The sequence below is a fragment of the Perna viridis genome, chromosome 15 (assembly GCF_037379345.1).
Source record: "Perna viridis isolate PV_CMFRI_1.1 ecotype Kerala chromosome 15, ASM3737934v1, whole genome shotgun sequence".
Classification (NCBI taxonomy): domain Eukaryota; kingdom Metazoa; phylum Mollusca; class Bivalvia; order Mytilida; family Mytilidae; genus Perna; species Perna viridis.
The window spans coordinates 22,098,067-22,120,375 of NC_142459.1; the positions used below are offsets into that span (position 1 = coordinate 22,098,067).

At 33.2% G+C, this 22,309-nt stretch overlaps 1 protein-coding gene across 2 annotated transcripts in view; it reads right to left on the bottom strand.

The window, feature by feature from the left end:
- Positions 1–201: 201 nt before the first annotated feature.
- Positions 202–22,309, bottom strand: part of LOC148597477 (cytochrome P450 3A8-like) — a 31,716-nt gene continuing 9,608 nt past the window's right edge. For both annotated transcript variants that reach the window (XM_088563430.1, XM_088563431.1), the window contains 13 exons: positions 18,724–18,866; positions 17,635–17,731; positions 14,348–14,400; positions 13,430–13,526; positions 11,806–11,925; positions 11,167–11,258; positions 9,775–9,926; positions 8,718–8,830; positions 7,987–8,241; positions 6,736–6,824; positions 6,290–6,427; positions 3,136–3,298; positions 202–2,507 (listed from right to left, as the gene is read on the bottom strand). In XM_088563430.1, coding sequence (XP_088419556.1) covers positions 2,397–2,507; positions 3,136–3,298; positions 6,290–6,427; positions 6,736–6,824; positions 7,987–8,241; positions 8,718–8,830; positions 9,775–9,926; positions 11,167–11,258; positions 11,806–11,925; positions 13,430–13,526; positions 14,348–14,400; positions 17,635–17,731; positions 18,724–18,809 — 1,566 coding nt within the window. In that variant the 5' untranslated portion in view covers positions 18,810–18,866 and the 3' untranslated portion in view covers positions 202–2,396. The remainder of the gene's footprint in view (positions 2,508–3,135; positions 3,299–6,289; positions 6,428–6,735; positions 6,825–7,986; positions 8,242–8,717; positions 8,831–9,774; positions 9,927–11,166; positions 11,259–11,805; positions 11,926–13,429; positions 13,527–14,347; positions 14,401–17,634; positions 17,732–18,723; positions 18,867–22,309) is intronic.

The window sequence follows — 22,309 nt, forward strand, 5'->3', positions numbered from 1 at the left end:
ACAAACAATGTTCTTTTCAAACAAAGAAAGCATCCTTGTGTAAAAACATTGTCTGATCAGTGGAGTTTTGACATGCATGTTTCTCATTTTCCCATTTTGCCTGATTCTTACAAAAACTGACACTTAAAAGGCTCGGTCAGTATTTTTTTTTGAATTATATATATGCTGTTTCCATTTTTTTGTCAGTAAATAAAACGCACGTATATAACAACTTTTATTTGTATCATAATAAATGCCATTTTTAATGGTCCACGAATGAACATCTGAAAATAATATCACATAGTAAAGAAGGGGTTGTTTGATACACACTAACGTTATCGTCGATTTCAGTGGTAATGATATTGTAACAGTGAAATCTGTCTAGGAATACATGTAAAGCATGCTTAAATGAAATGAATAAAAAAAGCATCGAAACTACATTGCATGTATTAAAAAACATAATTGATTCCCTACCCGTAGACATCAAAGACTTTTTGCCCTTATGATGAATCAACTATCATACACACAGAATCATAGTACATTTGTATGTAGGACACATTTATCTCATGACAAAGAAGTATTACGCAAATTTAAATGGCTTTTTACAGTACAGATTCATAATACATATTTTTCAGGCACATTTGTTACAGAACGGATGCATATAATAATTGTTACAGGCATTGTGCTTACTTTCGATGACATTGAACCGAGATACGAGTCGGTTCAATAAAAACAAAGAATATCATCTTTAAAGCGTTCATTTTCACAATTAAATGAAATTAAGACATTGTTCAGCATGGCACGGGGCTGATTCAGATTCAGAAATTTTGAGAAGGGGTGGTGGTTAGGTGGATCCAAGGCTCTCTTGTTTTTCCCAAAAGTGCATGAAATTAATAAAACGCTCCAAAAGGGGATACCAATCCCTGTAGATACGATAACGTAACTCTGTGCCAGATACTCTCCATTGTATGCAGAGAGTCGGACTCAGGAGAAGCGCCCTGGAACCGCCACTTAGACAATTTTAATTGTGTATATGCATTTGTACCCATAGTATTGTTCATCTTGTCAAGGTGACGCACTGCCAGAGTTTCACTTAAAATGACATGCCGAATACAGATGCATGATTATATCCATCACGAATATGGTTTCAGATAGTTAATTAACATCATTGAGTTCGTGAATACTTGTATAAATATGGTATATGATATCTATATATATTTCTCATTTTCAGTAAGACCTATGGATACATTTTGTAACTCAGACTCATGACTGCAGTTACGTTCTAAATTAAATAAAATCCTGAACTTTGTGAGGGGCTTTTGAGCGTCATACAACTTGATAAACATGTAGAATTTTTATCTTTGCAAATATGCCATCAACAATAGTGTTCAATTTAGACAATGTAACTGTATAATATGTAAACTGATGTAAAATGATTTTCATTTACCAGAAGTACTATACATGTACTTTCCATGAACTGAATAAGTTATGGAACAACTGATGGGAAATTCCGGTCAGGTGCTCCGATGCCTACAATAGGAGCATGCCAGCCTTGTTAGATACATATTTTTATTTTAATTTGTATCCGGAATTTCTGCTTTTGAAAGCAATTGAAACCGTAGACCAATATACTTTTTGTATGCAATTACAGGGTACATCAGTCTTATCAGATTTTTTTGAATTTTTTTTATTTCAAAATTTATTATATTGTCGAAATAGTAAAGTGTATTAAGTTTTGTCATCATATTTACGCTGAAGGGGTTATTGTAGTCTGTACTCTATACACAACACATCCTTAACTTTCGAATGGGTGTAAGTGACATATTTTCCTGAATCACATGGTCACATGACTTGGCCACATGACATTCATTGTACACGTACCAATCCTTCGAAAGTATATGTACATGTATAAAGTACAATAAACATATATGTCTGTTCAATGACTTTATACCATACAATGTAGCTTGGGTAAGCACTAAGAGAACTTGTATGAGCATTTTCGCTTTTTGTTGATAACAACAACTGTCACTGAAAAAAATGATAAACAAAAAATCAAAAACACAAGTACAAAACAAACAAAAGCTAAATTGCAGGTAGATTTGACCTTCACATTGTTATAAGTGATTTGAACACGTGTGTTGGCTTTATAATGAATAATAGTTGAAAAAGTTGTGCAAAGACTTCAAATAAAGTCTAGGTAATATTACAGTAATATCCTTGTAGTTCCGCCTTTGTTCCGTGTTTTATGTATTTCTTTGTGCCATAGGTTTACATTCGACTTAACCTTCGAAGCCAAGTCGTTGTACCCATCAGCTAGACTAGACACCCTCTCGGTCAATGATCACATATTCTCACACCGGAACCGGAAGCTGCTTCGCATAGGCCATGGAGAAGAAGACTCCAAAAAGTTTACGGCTTTATGCTGAACAGGTTTTTGACCTCGATAATTGTTTATTTCGATCTTCAAAACAGACATAAACACCATCTTTTGGTGAAAGCATTGGTCTCAGGGCAGTTGGTAGTGGGTCCTAAAATATATATTTTATAATGATGTATTAAGCGACGTAGGGAGTCTAAAATATGAATGGCTCAAAAAACATAAACTTTAAAAGCAGACGCAGAGTGTGTATTCCATGAAGTCTCGCATGTTCCCGCAGATCAATCTATGGCCGTCTTGTTTTCACGTAACCAAATATACATGTATATATAAGTGTATAGTGAGGCAAAGTATTTTGATGATTGCCTTTATTCCTGAACTTTTATGTAAAGTTTAAATAATTATCATACATATCCATACATCAACGACAGCTTTGACATGTTTTTTTTTATTTAATGAAGTGATGTACGTTCAGCATTTTATATGAAACAAAAATGGAAAAAGCTTAGTTCTTCTAATAGTGATAATTATCATATATTTTCTTGTAACCTCATGTTTCTCTGCAACTTTGGCGACAGCTCGCACAGTTACAGTGCACTTTCTTTTATTTTCGCTGTTTTAAAGGCACAACATATTAAGTACTATACCTTACCTATTTACGTATACTATTATAGTTAATACATTGACGATTATCTCTTTTTAGATATGCTGAACGAAAAGAAGAACTATGATTGAAATGCAGGAACATGTACATGCACTGAAGTGTTTCAAATACTAACCATTGTTTTAGAGCTTGGTTTAATGACAAATCGTTGTAGAAGCTTAACTAGCGCCACTTTACATTGCAGTTCAGCGAATTTCAATCCTGGGCACATTCTAGGTCCGCCTCCATACGGTAAATAGTTGTACGCATGTCTCTTTCGCACTTCTTCCGGTGAAAATCTGGTAAGACAAACAACATCAAAAAAGTGCACACACAATATACGTAAACATCGTGTATTAAAACGGAGAAACAATGTGGTAATTAAAATGAAAGTCAAAAATACAACCTTCTTGGTTTGATAGAAAACAACCTGCACGCTCTGTAGCAATGTATGTCAGGGGCGTACCTGCCTATACGCAAATACGCAGTTGCGTACTTTCGGAAAAAGTAACAAAAATAAAAAAAAACACATTTTAAAGATGAAATAAAGGTTTTATGCAAAGACAAATCCTTTTTAATACATAATGATACTCCAATATATACACCATAGAGTAATTCGCGATATCAAAACCATCAATTCCGGAAATTTTGTACTTTTCCGCGACCCCCCCCCCCAAAAAAAAAAGACCCCTCGTCGTAATTGTGCGTACAACTAAAACAGGTATCGCTACGCCCTTGTATGTAAAAATAAACTCAGGATGTGGTCCGTAGTGTTTTACAAAAGTAATAAAATGAAATGTAACATTGTAATCCAAACCCATCCCGGTCATCTTGACACGTTATATTTGACTATTTGAACCACCAGATCCTTGACCCTACTGTACAATTGTCATACCTTGTAAGAATCATTTAATCAATAGAAAACACCCTACTTTTCCACCTGCATATTATAAAATTTATCATTTTTTGACTCTTCAAGAGCAAGAATTCATACATCGGTCAACAGATCTTTATGAAAATCTCGGCATGAGTCCGTCTCAACTTACTGATCACTTAAGCTAACAGAATTTAGCTAAACCATGCAATTGGCTTTCGTGTAATTTCCAAACATTTATTCTACCCTTCTAGACTATTTTTAGAAACAGTGGCCGTTTTCGCCAGATCAAAAGTTCCAACATATAGTTTGTTTAGTACACCATAGGAACATTCATGGCATGTTTGCTTACAAGGGTAGTTTAAAAGGAGAAGGCTTTCGAATTTGGAAATGAAAAATTCGAAACAAAATCAATTTCAGGACCCATAACTCGGCTCTTTCTGAAAATTTCGGCATAGGACCATCTAATCAAACTATTTTTTTTCCTGCTAGGTTTAAGCTTATTAAAACCAAACTGTCTCTTGAGTTATTTGCAAAATTCTACAATTTGACTCCTATGGTCTATTTTGAGTAAGGGTGGCCTGTTCTTTTAAAGACTTTCACCTCCGTTTCTTAAATAGTTAACTATTATCAAGTTTTAAGTTTTTGTAAGAATCAGGTAAAACGGGAACAATCTGAAACATTCAAGTCATGTGATTATGACACCAATGAATTTGCTCAGAACTTTTTCATAGATTGTTTGATAAGAATGAGGTTATTGACTGAGTTATCTGCATTTGAAATGTTAATTTTCAGTGCATTTCAATGTGATTATATCTCAATTTACCAACATGATAATAAGGGAAATTTCATCCTAATTTCTTGATTCAGTTAGTGCAAATAGTCAAATTACACTTTCAAAGTGGTGGGTTTTTTCATACCATGTTTCATCCACTGCCTAATTTTTAAAGAGACTGACACATAAATACTATTGTAAATTAGGATTGACGCTGATAAATATAATTCGAGAAGAGAAGACTTAACCTGAACTTGATAATCCCTGATAAAAAAATAATATGAAACAAATTCAAAACTAGAGATTGCCATTCGATTCTCTAATAAATAAGTATAGATCATAGATTTGTTGCCTATACATCTCTCATATGACACATGCCTTCGAGATTTTGATAATTTGATTACCAGTGTCAAGTGTACATGTAAACCACTAACCTTTGATAAATAAGAATCTAACAAAACAAATTCAGATATTCTTTTTTAAAAAACATTTTTGTATAAACAAAAATCAGACAGTACTTGATTTATTCATGTCAAAAACTCACTGAATTAACTTTTTTGTGTATTCGGAAAGGGGTTACAGACTACACCAACAATCATAGATTGGTATAAAATTTGGCCCTTTGCAAGAAGTCTTACTCTGCATTTCGTTTGATTTGGTTGATAATATGATTTTAGGCTATGTCTATGATGGACGGAGCTCAAAGTTGTATTTTAGACAGTCATTGAGCGCCTCATCACTTGCGCAATCGTTTGCTTCAGTCAGAATATTTTTAGCAATTCATAGTTCTGGTCTTACATTCTACGTGAATATGTTAACCGGACGTCCCTGACGCTCCAGATATATTAATGGGAGCATGCGCAGACTGTAAAATCTTATTTCTGTACGGTGGGTTATCAACTCTACCATTGGCAGTGTCTGCAGTTTATATAGGATTGTACTTTCAGTGGTCCTGAGATTCACCTAAAGAGGGGGGACCCCAAAAAACTTAAATAAGCACATTTAAATGCATGCATTAACACACCAAATACACTATAATAATATTTGCAAATCTATATGGAGGGATGGGCTTGGATCCCTCTTTGACTATGTTTTTGTTAGCGATCCCAATCAAGTACGACGTATAGTATTCTGTGCGTAACTGTGCAGCCCAGTACTAAAAGGGTACGAAATTGAAGAGCTAGGAAAAAACCACAAGTATCACCAATGTACGAAACCAAGCTTAGCCATTTATGTCTGAAGGTAAATCCTAAGTATCTGGTAATTAATTTTCCTACAACTTGCAAATATGGAAAATAAAAGTTTCAATAATATCTATCATAGTATTTTTATAAGTTGACCTGTTAATTACATGAACATGCTTATGGTCATATGTTTACAATCCGCAGTAGAAATAAAATAAAGTTTGGTTTTAAGGATGTAGACCTAGGGTAAGGAACACAACTCTTTAAATCATTGGAGCGTTTGTATTCAGCATTTTACATCAATCTTATATAAGCATCTCATTAACTTGGATTCATTTTATTCTGCTTCAAACGAAAGCTTGAGAGGCTTTGGCAAAATTGAATATGAAACAAACATTTCACTGATTTCATGAGTTATGTCCCTTGCCCTAGGTCTGACTCCTTAAACAATAGTTACCTTTCTGGAATGAATTGTTCTGGTTGTGGATATATATTTTCATCTGTATAAAGTGTACATGTCATAATTCTAACAACAACCCCTTTCCTGATATGTATTCCATTCACTGTACAGTCATCAGTACATGTTCGTGTCACCCTGTAAGAATACAACTTGTTTTATAACAGCTAATGACATTTGATGTAAAATACTTCAATTTGTTTGTAACAGGCCTTCTGATTGGTTGGTTTTCTGTCTGCAAACTAGGTTATTTGTGTGACCTGGTTTGATACTGTGACGTAAAATAGCACACATGAGGACAATAACAAAACATAAGATGATGTCATATAAATGTGCGATTATTTCAAAGCCGTAGAAAATGCTTCTCTTAAATTTCAATAAACAGGATTAAATATAGTTTGTTGTATTTATATAAACTTGATTGGTATATTAATATTAATTCTTACCCAGGTGCACAAGGTAAAAGTCTGAGAGTTTCGAAAATGACCATTTGTAGATATTCCAACTTCTGTATTTCTTCGTAGCTTGGAGATTTCTGTTCAATAGACAGTCAACATCATTATACTAATTTATTATAGATAGACATACGTGTCATTTTTACATGTTAAATTTGTAACTTAAGGTATAACGTTAAATATTGGTCCATCTATAGTATCGTTTGATGACAGAATATTTCAGGATTCACTATATATTTATTATCATTTACTAGTATTCGTCACTAAGATCTAACCAAAATATAAAAAAACAAGTATTATTTAAAAAAAAAATAGATAGCCGTCCCAGTGAAAGTTCATTTTACCTATTATTTTTGTACATTTCATTCAGAAAATAACACAAGGCACGCAAATTCAATTTTCGATACAGTTTTTTTTTCGAACGCCACTAAGTTATCAGTATTTGACCAATCGGGAAACATAGTTCCGATCAGGTGACTTGCGTGTCCCTTTTCATGTCAAGCCCCGTGCAGGTCCGGGTGTTAAAAGAATAGGCCTGCGGCAGCGCTAAGCTTGTCGTATAAGGCGACTAAATAGTGCTCAGAAACCTAGCCGGGGGCTAGGCGCTCTGCCCACAGAGCAACTGGGATGTGTGCCTCAGGTGGTGGAATGGGGTACCCCTGGCGTGTTACATGCTGGGGTTGTCAGGCTATAATGCGGAAAACCTGACCGCAAACCATAGTGATGCACCGTGTTGGGAAAGATGCCACGTTCCTCGCACGTTAAAGAACCCTGCTGTGGTATTCGATAGGAGTAGGAACCTTTGCGCTCCGCCACAGGAGGCTAAATTGACCGACCTTACCCATCCCCCCTTTTTCCAGTGGCAATCAAAATTTGTCGACCCTATTATCCTTGTGACCCATCCTTTTTTTTTTTCATTCCATGTTCATTTTATCATCCATTTCATGTTCATTGTCTGAATAAAGCTGAAATATTGCTGCTCGGACTTTAAACCCAAACAATTTTTCATGTCAAAGGGTAAAAAGCGAAACTATATCGACTGCGTCGGAAAAATACATTGTAACATGAACAAAATGTATATCACTCAGTGAACATTGATGCTTTCAGTATAATTTTTTTCAACATTATACAAAGTCAATAGGTGTGTATGCAATTGATGGGTAAAACAAACTTCCCCATGACATTAAGGGCATCATACAGGTTATTGTTGCCAAGGTAACAGGTATAATATAGTTGACTTACATCATATCCACAAACTTTTACAATCTCCTGAAAGGCTTTTTGTTGTACAGCAGGATTCATGGCAAGCATATGTATAACAAAAGACAGACATGCGTTCTGTGTACCAATACCTCCTCCAATCAATGAACTTATGTGTCCAATAATTTCATCGTCTTTAAGACTGCGTCTACGGTAAATGCCATGTTCGTCATGGTCCAGAAATGTTCCATTGATCATATGTGCTAAGAAGTTTTTGCATGTTGAATAATTCTTGTACTGAAATAAATAATAATTGGTGTAAAAACTAAAACATTTTGTTGGATGTCAAACTGGAATGACGTATGTTACGGTTTTGACGACTGGATGTACAATAAATGCCGTCTATACTACTATTTTTGAAGAAGAAGACAATTCCATATTATCTTCATTTAAAGGTTATATAAACGACGAATTAATTTTAACATTACGTTTGTAAACCGACAATTGAAGAAAAGGTATACACCTTAAAGACGTTTTACTGCTTGTGTCAGATTTTAGGATTCAAAGAGTAATCAAGGGAACCAAGATTCTGTCGGAAATCAAACTATGTAATCCAGGGACAAAGACCAGGCATGGGAAACAGACAAACACAACAAAATACATAAAGTAAACAAAATAATACATACAAAGTAACAGACGTAAATGAGCAACTCGGACTCCACTAAAAACTAGGAACATGGACCAAGTGCACCAGTAAACGGTTATAAACAAACCTCTTTACGTTTGGTTTCCACGTGTTCTTTAATCTGTTTCATATTTTCCTCGTGTATTTGTTTATGTTTGTAGTCAAACAATTGTAGGAAGGGTATCAGACCATTATACACTCCTACAAATAATTATTTATAATATAACAAATGTAAACATTAATGCTTAACCCATATTGCATATAAAAATCTTACATAGCAAATTAGATGCATATATTTTATATTTTATAAATAGTTTAAGTTCAAATATCGTTATATGGCAAATTAGAACCCGAAAATATTGTATATAACTATTAAGGTTAACAGATAATCAACAAAGAATAAAAATTCAAGTTTATTTTATTAAATGATGTTGATATTCACACAAATGACGTTATTTAAATCAATATAATTTAAGGAGGTAAACCTAGGGTAAGGGACCCAACTCTTAAAAAATCATTGGTACGTTTGTATTCAGCATTTTACATCAATCTCATGTAAGCATCTAACTAAATTGGACTGATTTCATCATTCTGTTTCGAATGAAAGCTTGAAAGGCTTTGCTGAAATTGAATATGATACAAACATATCACTGATTTCAAGAGTTATGTCCTTCACCCTAGATCTGCATCCTTGATATGAACATTTGTACTATTAGAAAAGATGCCATTGTTTTGACTTTATCTTGGATACACAATTTTCCTAGCACCTGATCAATAAAACAAGGCCGTGATCTTTTAAACCTTGTTTCTTTTAACCGGACTCCTTTTACCAATGAAATGCATTGTAATCAAGTCTGAAACAAGGCGTGTTGTATTGGAATGAATTGTTATGAAATTATCATAGTTTTTGCCACAATATTGAATTAAAAGGATTGTATCTAATATCTGAATATATTATTTTGTATATTATTCTGCGTAAATCGAACAAAAATTCCTGATACAAAATAATATATTCAACTTTTATACATGTATTAGGAAAAACTGTAAGAATTGTATATTATATAGAAAAATGTGCCATAAGAAACAGATTAGGGCAAAAATAAAGAGCAGTGACACCAAATATAAGATTCGATTATTCTACTTACTGGCTAGACCAGCAATAGGATTATCAGCCGCAGCAGATTGATTGAAATGGTTCATAAATCGGAACAAGAGGGCGTTGTCGTCGTCCAGGCTGTTCGGATGATAATCAAAACCAGATTCAGCAAAGGCGTCCAGAGAGTATCGATCAACAAGGCTATAATAAAGCCAATAAATTTCTATGTAAGTTAAAATTTGAATTTGTGTAATCTCAACAACTTTTGAAAATTAAATTCAATATTAGCTTGGGCAATGCTATTACTTTTGCCTCTCAATTTTTTTCTTAAAGGTCTTCTTGCATGTATTGCCACTGTAAATGGACCAAAACTTGAATATGTTTTTCATCTGATCTTCATTAATGAAATACACTTAAAACTGTCTGAACCGAACCCTGTTAGACCATAGGTACAGATAGGTTTTTGGTTTACCAATGTTCAAGATACGTTTCAAATGAAATAAAGGGACCTTAAATTGGGTATGGTTCTGACAAAACTTCGGATTATTTAAGGAGGTAGACCTAGGTTAAGGGACACAACTCTTACAAATCATTAGAACGTTTATATTCAGCATTTTACACCAATCTCATGTAAGCAGCATCAAAGTAACTTGGACTGATATCATTCTGTTTCAAAGGAAAGCTTGAAAGGCTTTGGTGAAAATGAATATGATACAAACATATCACTGATTGCAAGAGTTATGTTCCTTACCTTAGGTCAACCTCCTCAAGATTCGGTTCAGATAGGTTTTACTGTATTAGATAAAATAGTGACGGATTTTCCGACAATGGAATGTACTGAATGAATAATTGAATACAATAATATTAGTATTTCAAATGTCATTTACTTTACATACGTTTCAGGGAGAATTTTCTCAGTATTATAACCTGATACACGGGAAGAATAAGTTTTGTACAAGAAGGACTAAAATCAATTTTGTTTTCGAGAGATGCAAAATCAAGCACCGAGAAATTTAACCGTGTGATAGTGTGATCAAGGGAACCGATTCAAATTTTAGCGGAAATCAAAAGAATGTAATTAAGGGACATAGACCTACCACGGAAATAAACACACAAAAAGACCATAAAATAAATAAAATAATACGTACAAAGCAGCAAAAAGCAAATGAGCAATTAGGACTCCACTAAAAACTGGCAGCACGAACAAGGTGCACCGGTAGGATAGGTGTCCTCTACTTTTCTAGAAACATCAATAGAGTTGCTCATTAAAAAGTCAAGTCCGGGGTAGACGAAAGAGAAAAGGAAAACTATGACACGTTGAACAAATCGGTTCTCATAGTGCAGATTGATACACCGCCACGGTGCACGAGTTCATGATGACCACCACAAGATTTTGCTATGGATGAATGGATTATAATTTGAGATCGTTTTACAGACTCACCTAGAGACGTCAAAGCCTTCAGGTTGACACCTACAGGTTTCCTGTATCTTAGAACAAAACTTGTCTCCGACAATGTTTACTCGTTCAGACATCTAAAAGGATAAATGAAGCGGTCAAAATGTGATCAGTTAAAATGATCATTTTGAGGTCACAATAAAAGCCCATGCTTTTTTTACAAGATATGTTTGTCGATTTGAAATGTCCAGGTGGGTTCTCGTATTTATTTTGTTGTTGTATTCTTTAACTTGTTTTAAGGAAGTAGTAACTTTTTTAGTCATAGATCCTGTTAGATACTTGATAAGTCGGGTATTTGAATACACAGTCTGTTTAAAGAGTAATAAAAGGAACCGGGATTCTAGCAGAAATCATAAGAATGTAATCCAGGGACAAAGACCAGACATGGAAAACAGATAAACACAATAAAGGACAAAAAATAACCAACATGATACATACAAAGTAACAGAAGTAAATGAGGAAATCGGAATCCACTAAGAATGGGAACATGAACCTGTTGAACCGGTAGCGTAAGTGTCCTCTGCTTTTCTAGCTATAGACATTTTAGAAATGGTAATAATGACTGTATCTGACGTATCCTTAATTTAGCACAGGCGTCAATTAAACGTAGATTTTTAGTCTTACGTGTTTCATCGACACGGAGTTTAACGCTGTCGCTACAATCGATCGCTGTCTCTTCCATTCAGCACCACATGTGTTCAGAAGACTGTTTTCGTCAGGACTATACACAAACGGGTTACAAAGCTTTAATATAAAGTATTAAGCATGCTAAAACGAGTTTTGTTATAAGTTAACGGAAATCACTGAAATATTACGTCACATATTGACGGACACTGAAATGTGAAAATGATCACCAATTATATTGACGAGCAAATATAGTAATATAGTTAGTTGTTAAGTTTTGGAATCTGTAAGGACCAGGCGTAATTGAAAAAATAATAAATCATGCTCAAACAGAAAAAAATTAATTAAAAAACACGAATTTGACAATGTGGGTATGTCGTCAATGGGCTACTGAATTGATAGTTCGTTTGTCTTAGAAGTGTCAGAGGATGCAGTGAATCGACTTCAAAACTACAATAAAATTGATTTTCTTGCTATGATGGAGAAATTGCAATGCATTTCAAAAACAGTATAGCGGGTGTAAAATTTGACAATTTTAAGGGTAAAATACATATTAGAATATTGTGTTTCTTATTGTGATTGTTACTTTGTGATGCACTACATTTCAAAATACAATTTGAATAGGAAGTCATTGAAATACTTGTGTGTCTTTTCCATCATGATCCACCCACTGCGAGATTCTCATAGAGTATAACACTTAATTACAGAACAAGATTTTTTTTCAATTATTTGTTAAAATTTGATAATGAGAATGTCAAGGCCATTAAATTTCCAACCGAAAAATCTTGAAATATACCTGAATAGAAATTCGAGAAAAACGTCAGTTGTTACATGTCATATTCTCTTTAATCATTCGTATATGTTTGTTCTGAGTACTCCACGTGAAACATGATCGTGCAATATCATGAACTATCAGTTTTATTCCTCGTCGACTTTGACCGTAATAAGACAGTATACTAGTACTCATATCAGATATGACGTCAATATGTTCAAAAATGATCCGATGGAGCAATGTAGCTAATAGAAATATCGCATTTTGAGACGTACATGTGTTAAAGTACATATGTACATACTTTCACTCCTATTAATTCAAAATAAAATGTTTACCTTAAGAATATAGCTGTTTTAATATGCACATTTACTGCTTTTGAAAACTAGACTGTTATGCCTTATTTATAACGATATGGATGTCCTCGTTACGCACTTTAGCACAAGTGTAGTGCAGATATACCCATTTGATTAACATATCTAAAGTCGTATGGTTTCAAATGTGTTCTACTTTTATCTCAGCCATCTAGAATGCTAAGATCAACATTATTTCAGTTACAAACCTAACGTTAATAAAACAATCGTATTTAAGGAGGTATACCTAGGGTAAGGGACATAACTTATGAAATCAGTGATATGTTTGTATAACATTCAATTTCACTAAAGTCTTTCAAACCTTTATTTGAAACAGAATGAAATCAGTCCAAGTTACTTTGATGCTTATATGAGACTGATGAAAAATGCTGAATAGAAACGTTCTAATGATTTGTAAGAGTTGTGTCCCTTACCCTAGGTCTACCTCCTTAAGTTGAGTAAAGTAAGATTTGATCGACCAAAAGTTGCCATTTGTACCTACCGGGCGAACGTGGAATTTGTCAAACTGCTTTACAAGAATCTGTTTAGCCATTTCAGGACAATTCACAACCAAACATGGCGTAAACCCTTCGAAAAATCTATAAAAAAGATACATATTTTTTGTATTGAAAAAATACACGTATCGCAAGAGAAAATAAATGGATCACAATGAATTTGTTTTGAATGTTTTGATTCCTCGCAAACAAAATTATAGTTTTATAGAGGACGATATCCTCATAATGGTAATCAATACGAATTTAACATATGACGTCCATTATTTCCAGCCTCGGACCAATAAATCAGCCAATATGGGAAGCCATACGCAAATATACCCTTTTCACTTACTAGTCCAATACGTCATATTGCCCTAGGCCGATATGGATTTTAACCAGGCAAGTATGACGTATTAGATTGGAAAAGACCGGCGGAATCCCGTATTGGCGCACTTTTGTATTTTGCATTGTATTGGCAATTTTAATCATATTAGGCTTATACTTTTTAGTCAATAAAGCCGAGTAAGGATCTCTACCTGTTTCATATATTTGACAAAACCAAATGTTTACACATAAATATAAAATCCTAGTTGACGTTAAAATGTAACGGGCATGGTTGTTTTTTTTTAATATCAACTTATGCAACTTCGTCCTCTTGCAAGTTACACTTTCCATTCTGACCAGTATCGTCAATATACATGCGTTAATCTTATTGTATATTATTTACCTTTAATTCATGTTAAATACATGATTTTTACATATTTACATACATCAAATAAATAGTCTATATATCAGGCGCGTTTTACTGCATGTAACTATATAATTATGACGAATGCAACGAATGGGGCATCACCTACTTATCTTTAGGTCTTGAATGAGTTTGCTGTCAGGAAATGTGTGTAAAGTGATATTTATACAACACTTACCCAAATATATCACCATATGTTTTTCGCCATTCTTTAAATACGTCCAATGGAAACTGAAAAGATATAATAAAATTTATAAATGATAAATGTTTGAAATTAAATTTAAAATATTGAATGATAAAATGATGGCTAGTGCATAGTTATATGTTTTGGGTAATATCAATTGTAGACTAAAAACAAAATGAAACAAGTACTTTCAAGCTGCAAAACAAAGCAAATCACAGAAAGGATTGAAATTTTTCCGATATTTTTTATGCGTATTTAAGCCTTCTATCTACCAGCTAAAACTTACAATTATTATTTTCATAGGTAATTTGGAATTGTTACTCAACACCAATCCTTAATGAGATTAAGTTTGCAATTTTAAGCCACTTTTGACAACTCTATATATAGGTAGTAATACGAAAAATACATGGAAGACAATATTTCGTCCCTTAGAAAATTTAAAAAACAAGCGATATCAAATTTGGACGAAAAATATAGGCAAGTATCCTAGAATAGCATATTGCACGAGAAATCTGAACAAACTTATTTGGAAGGGAACTAAGATCCGAGAGAAAATAGAAAGAATATATCCAAAGGACTTGACATGGAAAACAGACGCACACAACTAAACACATCAAAATTATACAAAGGATAGAGACTTGACATGGAAAACAGACACAAACAACTAAGAACATCAAATATATCCACAGGATGGAGACTTGACATGAACAACAGACACAAACAACTAAGAGCATGAAATATATCCAAAGGATAGAGACTTGACATGGAAAACAGACAACTAAAACATCTAAAGATAGAAAGGATAGAGACTTGACATGGAAAACAGACACACATAACTAACAACATCAAATATATCCAAAGGATACAGACTTGACATGGAAAACAGTCAACTAAAAACATCAAATATATCCAAAGGATAGAGACTTGACATGAAAAACAGACAACTAAAAACATCAAATATATCCAAAGGATAGAGACTTGACATGGAAAACAGACACACAACTAACAGCATCAAATATATCCAAAAGATAGAGACTTGACATGGAAAACAGACAGAAACAACTAAGAACATCAAATATATCCAAAGGATGGAGACTTGACATGAACAACAGACACAAACAACTAAGAGTATGAAATATATCCAAAGGATAGAGACTTGACATGGAAAACAGACACACACAACTAAACACATCAAAAATATACAAAGGATACAGACTTGACATGGAAAACAGTCAACTAAAAACATCAAATATATCCAAAGGATAGAGACTTGACATGAAAAACAGACAACTAAAAACATCAAATATATCCAAAGGATAGAGACTTGACATGGAAAACAGACACACAACTAACAGCATCAAATATATCCAAAAGATAGAGACTTGACATGGAAAACAGACACAAACAACTAAGAACGTCAAATATATCCAAAGGATGGAGACTTGACATGAAAAACAGACACCTAAAACATAAAAAGATCCAAAGGATAGAGATTTGACATGGAAAACAGACACACACAACTAAACACATCAAAAATATACAAAGGATGGAGACTTTACATGGAATACAGACACAAACAACTAAGAACATCAAATATATCCACAGGATGGAGACTTGACATGGAAAACAGACACAAACAACTAAGAGCATGAAATATATCCAAAGGATATAGACTTGACATGGAAAACAGACAACTAAAACATCTAAAGATAGAAAGGATAGAGACTTGACATGGAAAACAGACACACATAACTAACAACATCAAATATATCCAAAGGATAGAGACTTGACATGGAAAACAGACAACTAAAACATCTAAAGATAGAAAGGATAGAGACTTGACATGGAAAACAGACACACATAACTAACAACATCAAATATATCCAAAGGATACAGACTTGACATGGAAAACAGTCAACTAAAAACATCAAATATATCCAAAGGATAGAGACTTGACATGAAAAACAGACAACTAAAAACATCAAATATATCCAAAGGATAGAGACTTGACATGGAAAACAGACACACAACTAACAGCATCAAATATATCCAAAAGATAGAGACTTGACATGGAAAACAGACAGAAACAACTAAGAACATCAAATATATCCAAAGGATGGAGACTTGACATGAACAACAGACACAAACAACTAAGAGTATGAAATATATCCAAAGGATAGAGACTTGACATGGAAAACAGACACACACAACTAAACACATCAAAAATATACAAAGGAAACAGACTTGACATGGAAAACAGTCAACTAAAAACATCAAATATATCCAAAGGATAGAGACTTGACATGAAAAACAGACAACTAAAAACATCAAATATATCCAAAGGATAGAGACTTGACATGGAAAACAGACACACAACTAACAGCATCAAATATATCCAAAAGATAGAGACTTGACATGGAAAACAGACACAAACAACTAAGAACGTCAAATATATCCAAAGGATGGAGACTTGACATGAAAAACAGACACCTAAAACATAAAAAGATCCAAAGGATAGAGATTTGACATGGAAAACAGACACACACAACTAAACACATCAAAAATATACAAAGGATGGAGACTTTACATGGAATACAGACACAAACAACTAAGAACATCAAATATATCCACAGGATGGAGACTTGACATGGAAAACAGACACAAACAACTAAGAGCATGAAATATATCCAAAGGATATAGACTTGACATGGAAAACAGACAACTAAAACATCTAAAGATAGAAAGGATAGAGACTTGACATGGAAAACAGACACACATAACTAACAACATCAAATATATCCAAAGGATAGAGACTTGACATGGAAAACAGACAACTAAAACATCTAAAGATAGAAAGGATAGAGACTTGACATGGAAAACAGACACACATAACTAACAACATCAAATATATCCGAAGGATAGAGACTTGACATGAAAAACAGACAACTAAAACATCAAATATATCAACAGGATAGAGACTTGACATGGACAACAGACACAAACAACTAATAACATCAAATACATCCAAAGTATAGAGACTTGACATGGAATTCTTGGCTGTCATCACATACGTCATTGTTTTCCGGGTACACATTGGAAGTTTGAGGTCTTTTTCATTTTATTTTAGGGCTTACATTTGTATTATAGCATTGTCTTTAGACCTCAGCCGTGGTAAAACGGTGATAAAAATATGACCAACGTCAAAGATGATTTTAAGGATATCACAATGTAATTGTCCAACACAAATCACAGCAAATTATTTTTCTTTCTTGTATGCTGACCTTGTCCTTGAACTCTCCGATGCTACCAAACACCAATACGGGTTTCGGTCCTGGAATTCCAAGTTTATCAAAGAGGTTGTACTCGTTCTTTATCTTACTGTAAAACAAGATGCTTTATCTCAAAAACAACGAAACTAACATGTACTGATAAAATTTTAAAAAAGTATAGACCGTATGTTACTATATTCGCTGTGATGTTTAACATAGTTCTCTGCCCTTGAAGCATTCGTTTAGTTGGAGAGTAATGAAAATAACATATTTTGTCTTTCAATGATTTCAGCAGTTTTTAACACTTTGTTTTATAAGGGTAAGACATGCACTCTTTGTTTTAAGGTATTATCTATTTATCAGTTTTATTATCCGAGTAATGCTTACCAAAGATATATTCATACGTGCATGCTAGTATGTCACGAAAAATCCAGATACATGTATTTCAAGGAATTATTAATAGTGAATATTAAATTCGAAACTATACATAATTAACGTTTTGCCATTAGTCAAACCGTTTAAAAATCAACTGCTATAAGTATCGGTTATGTTGTAGAGATGGTCTCAATTGTAAAATGCTTGGTAGCATCCCTGCTTTTGTACAAAATTCACCGAAATGGAACTTATTTACTAAAATATCATAATAAGATGAAAAGTGGAGTTTTGTTGTTCAAACGACAGATTTTTCAAATTCTCCATCGCCTTGTTCTTAATTCCATACAATCACCTTTGTCCAAACTTTCAAATTACAGTATAATTGAAAATTAATACATTTTCCGTTCGATACGATATATTACATGTATATATAACCACATAGCAACGCTTTGTTCAAATGATCAATAATGAGCATTACGATAAAAACAGGACACTATCATTCAAAATAGAAAACAAGGCAAAATGATTCAAATAATGTAATGTAATGTATTGTATATATCAAAGAGTAATTGGTGGTGTTCTTTCGAGGTTTATTATCTTATTGATAACAATATACGAAGTATTATAGTGTATTGGTGCGAGCTACACTGTATATTCGAAGATACTACTGCGCATGTCATAAATTCTCTATTGATGAACATATACGGTTATCTAACGAATACTTACATCATCCATGCTATTAATAATATGGCAAGAAGCAAAACCACAAAAGGGTTGACAGTAAGGGTCAAGGATACCGGAAATGCAGCCATTTTTTGTCGTCAGATGTGTTAACTTTGTGATTTGTTCCACCGTATGGTGTCGTCAATCTATAAAGAACAGACAATTGAAAAAAAGATTTGTAGAAAGCTTTTTTATTGGTTGGTTCGAGCAAATCAAGTTATATTGTTTAACCCACTTTAGTGCCGTGACGTCGTGAACGTCTACCGGTCCGCACTCTGTGGTTAAAAATACCATTACCAAAAAAAAAAAAAAAAAAAAACAACAACAACAAACAAAAAAAAAAAAACAAAAACGTTTGATTATGAAGCTATTCTAACTATTTTGAATTGATACCATGAGATATTCAACTAAAAAGGATGTTTTAAAGTTTGGAAAGCGGATTATAACTTCTGCTATCAGGTTATTCCGCAAAACTTGTTAAAAAATTAGAATAATTTGAGCACATCCAAAAATGATTATGAAAACGTGTTTGGGTCAAAAGCTACTTTTCATTGAAAAAATTAAAACATAAATGTTTAAAATGCCTCAACATCAGCGTATAATTAAAACTATTTTCGGTCAAAGAAAACGGAAATGTGATGAAAATTATTCTACCGTTTTATCGACTAATTAAAACATTAACTGACGATAGCAATATACTTGAACATGCCTTTTGTGATACAAAAATGCAAATATGCTTCGTAAGTGCGAACGATGTCGGCGTCGACATTCATTTTTTATTGATGAAGTATTTTTAAAAGGTTGTATAACAGCGTGTAATAAAAACTATATTCGAAGAAAATGCAAATTTGATATATTCATGCAACGTCAAAAAATGCAGGACATACTACCGTATAGTTAGTATAAAATATTCGCCAAATTAATTAAGCATTTTGCAAAAAATATGTTTAGTTTACATATTTTTCACATTAAATCGACAGTAACAATCATCAAAAGCAGTTTTAAAATACGATTTCCACATTCAGAACAAGGCGGGTCAGTTTGTATTAATTGGAATATTACATCTGTTTCAAAAACAACGTTGTGAATTATGAAACAATGCAACCTGTATAATTTATCTAGTGTGGGAAATGAACAACTGCTTTCAAACGAAGGTGGTAGAACTTATAACAATACAGTAGGTAGAGTATAAATAATGAAGAAAATGTACTTTAGATGAAACGTTGGATAATTGACAAATAGGAAGTTTGACTTGGTTAATTAGATTGAAATCTCGGAAATAGAACACGAATTATATTTACAATAAAAACGGACGGCTCTTCTACAATAATGTTTGTGTGGACATACAATTTGTAAGATGTTTTAACACTTTTCAAAATATAAGTGTATAAAAACATATTTACTTTTAAGGACAAACAGCAAGATATACAAGTAAGAAAAATACCGAGACGATCGCCTGAACAAAACAAAACAAAACAAAAACAAACAAACAAAAACACTGGGGTGAACTCAAGTGCACCGGAAAGGTTATCAGATCCCGTTTCTTGTCAGACATCTGCTTTTGTTGACTCATCCTATGATATCTTTAATTCCAGTAATCTGAATGTGCAATGAAAACGTAGACTAATTCTATACTAAAATATCAACACTGAAAGTGGTATCAAATCGCAGCTCATTAAAATGTTTCTTTAATGTTTAGAAGCATTATTAAGAAACGACATATCAAATGAAAAATGCTGATGACAATACCATTTTTCAATAGACTGTTTGACAATGACGTTGCATACCAAGAAACTAGTCCAGGGTGTGGTACTCAGATCAGTAGAAAAAAAGTTATATTACCGATCATAAGATATCTATTGAACTTACGTAAATAATCTAACAAAATTAGCAAATCATATCAATTGATCAATTCCCAACAAAGAAATGACAGTAAATAATTAAACCGCGATGTTTTATTATAAGTATCAACGATGTAATCGTTTTATTAAAAATTTAAACTTTATCGCTGTTTTTTTAAGATATTAATGTTTGATAACAAACAATATCACACCTCTGTTTGAATATAAAGTGCTCAAGGATCAATAAATATAAAGTTAAGTTTTTGTGGACGTTATAAATTCTTCCAAGGTCCAGTTTAGACAACAATAAATGCAGGTTCTCTCGTTGCTTGTTACGAACGAGATTTGACCGAGATATAAGGTGCTCCATGCGTTGGAGTATAATCCTTTTAGTCGTTTTATTCAGTGCGAAGTATTTTTTTCAAATAATAATCTAACAACGTATTGACTTGGTGAAAGAAAAGTTTTAGGTCTACAATTATGTGGTGCATAGTTGTGTTGAATTACAGTTCTTCAATTGATTTATTTTAATACAATTATCATAGTATGCCCTAAGATATCATTGATTAGCTGAAGTTGTAAAATACTTTTGCTATTCATGTGTTATTCTTTGTACAAAACAGGCAAATGTTGTGAACTGTGAACATTTCGTTGGATAATGTCAGTTCCGTTTTATTTTCCATACACTAGGTTGAGAATGTTAAGTTAAGAATACTAGGATCTGCTGACACTGAAAATGTTTAAACCAAACCATAAATACTCCGAAAACCCATCTAAACCGAATCTGAATACTTCAAAAAAAACCTGTACAAACTGAATCTGAATAGTCCAAAAACCAATACAAACTGAACCTTTATAGTCCGAAAACCTGTGTAAACCGAATCTGAATACTCCGAAAACCTGTACAAAGAGAATATGAATACTTCAAAAACTTTTACAAACCAAACATGAATACTCCAAAAACCTGTACAAATCGAACCTGCATACTCCGAAAACCCGATGAAATCGAATCTGAATACTCCGAAAACCTGAACAAACCGAATTTGAATACTCCAAAAATCCGTCTATACCGAACATTAATACTCTGAAAACCTGTACAAATAGAACCTGAATACTCAAAAAACTTGATTAAGCCAAACATGAATTCTCCGAGAACCTGTTCAAATCGAACATGAATACTCCAAAACCTTTACAAACCGAATCTTGAATGATCTCAAAACCCATCTAACCCGAACCAAGAATAATTCTAAAACCTGTCTAAACTGAACCTTGAAAAATAAAAAAAACATGTAATAATTAATCACTTTTTGAAGTCCCTTCATATCAATTTGAACCTGTATGAACCGAACACTTGCTATAACCGAACCAACTTTGTAGTAAAAAAAAACGGGTTAAACGACTCGAGATTTAATGCATAATTTAAACGGGCTTCTCTATCTAAAAATCCCCTATATTTTAACCCTATAACGCCAGATGATGAAATGTTGATGAATGCTTGACAGGTTTATTTGCCACTTCATCGCAAATTGAAAGTGCCTTGTTATGAAACTTAGAATTAGTTCTAAGGCATCAATAATAACATTTCGCCGACAACAGTGCGAGATATTTTTAAAGCACGTTTCATTTTCTGCCAACTCTTTTTACGGAGTATGACACTTAAAACAGATTTTACGTACGTCATAAAACAATTATGTACATTTCGCTCTCTTGTTAAGGCTTTTGATGGGATAAGACAAGGAATCATTTAT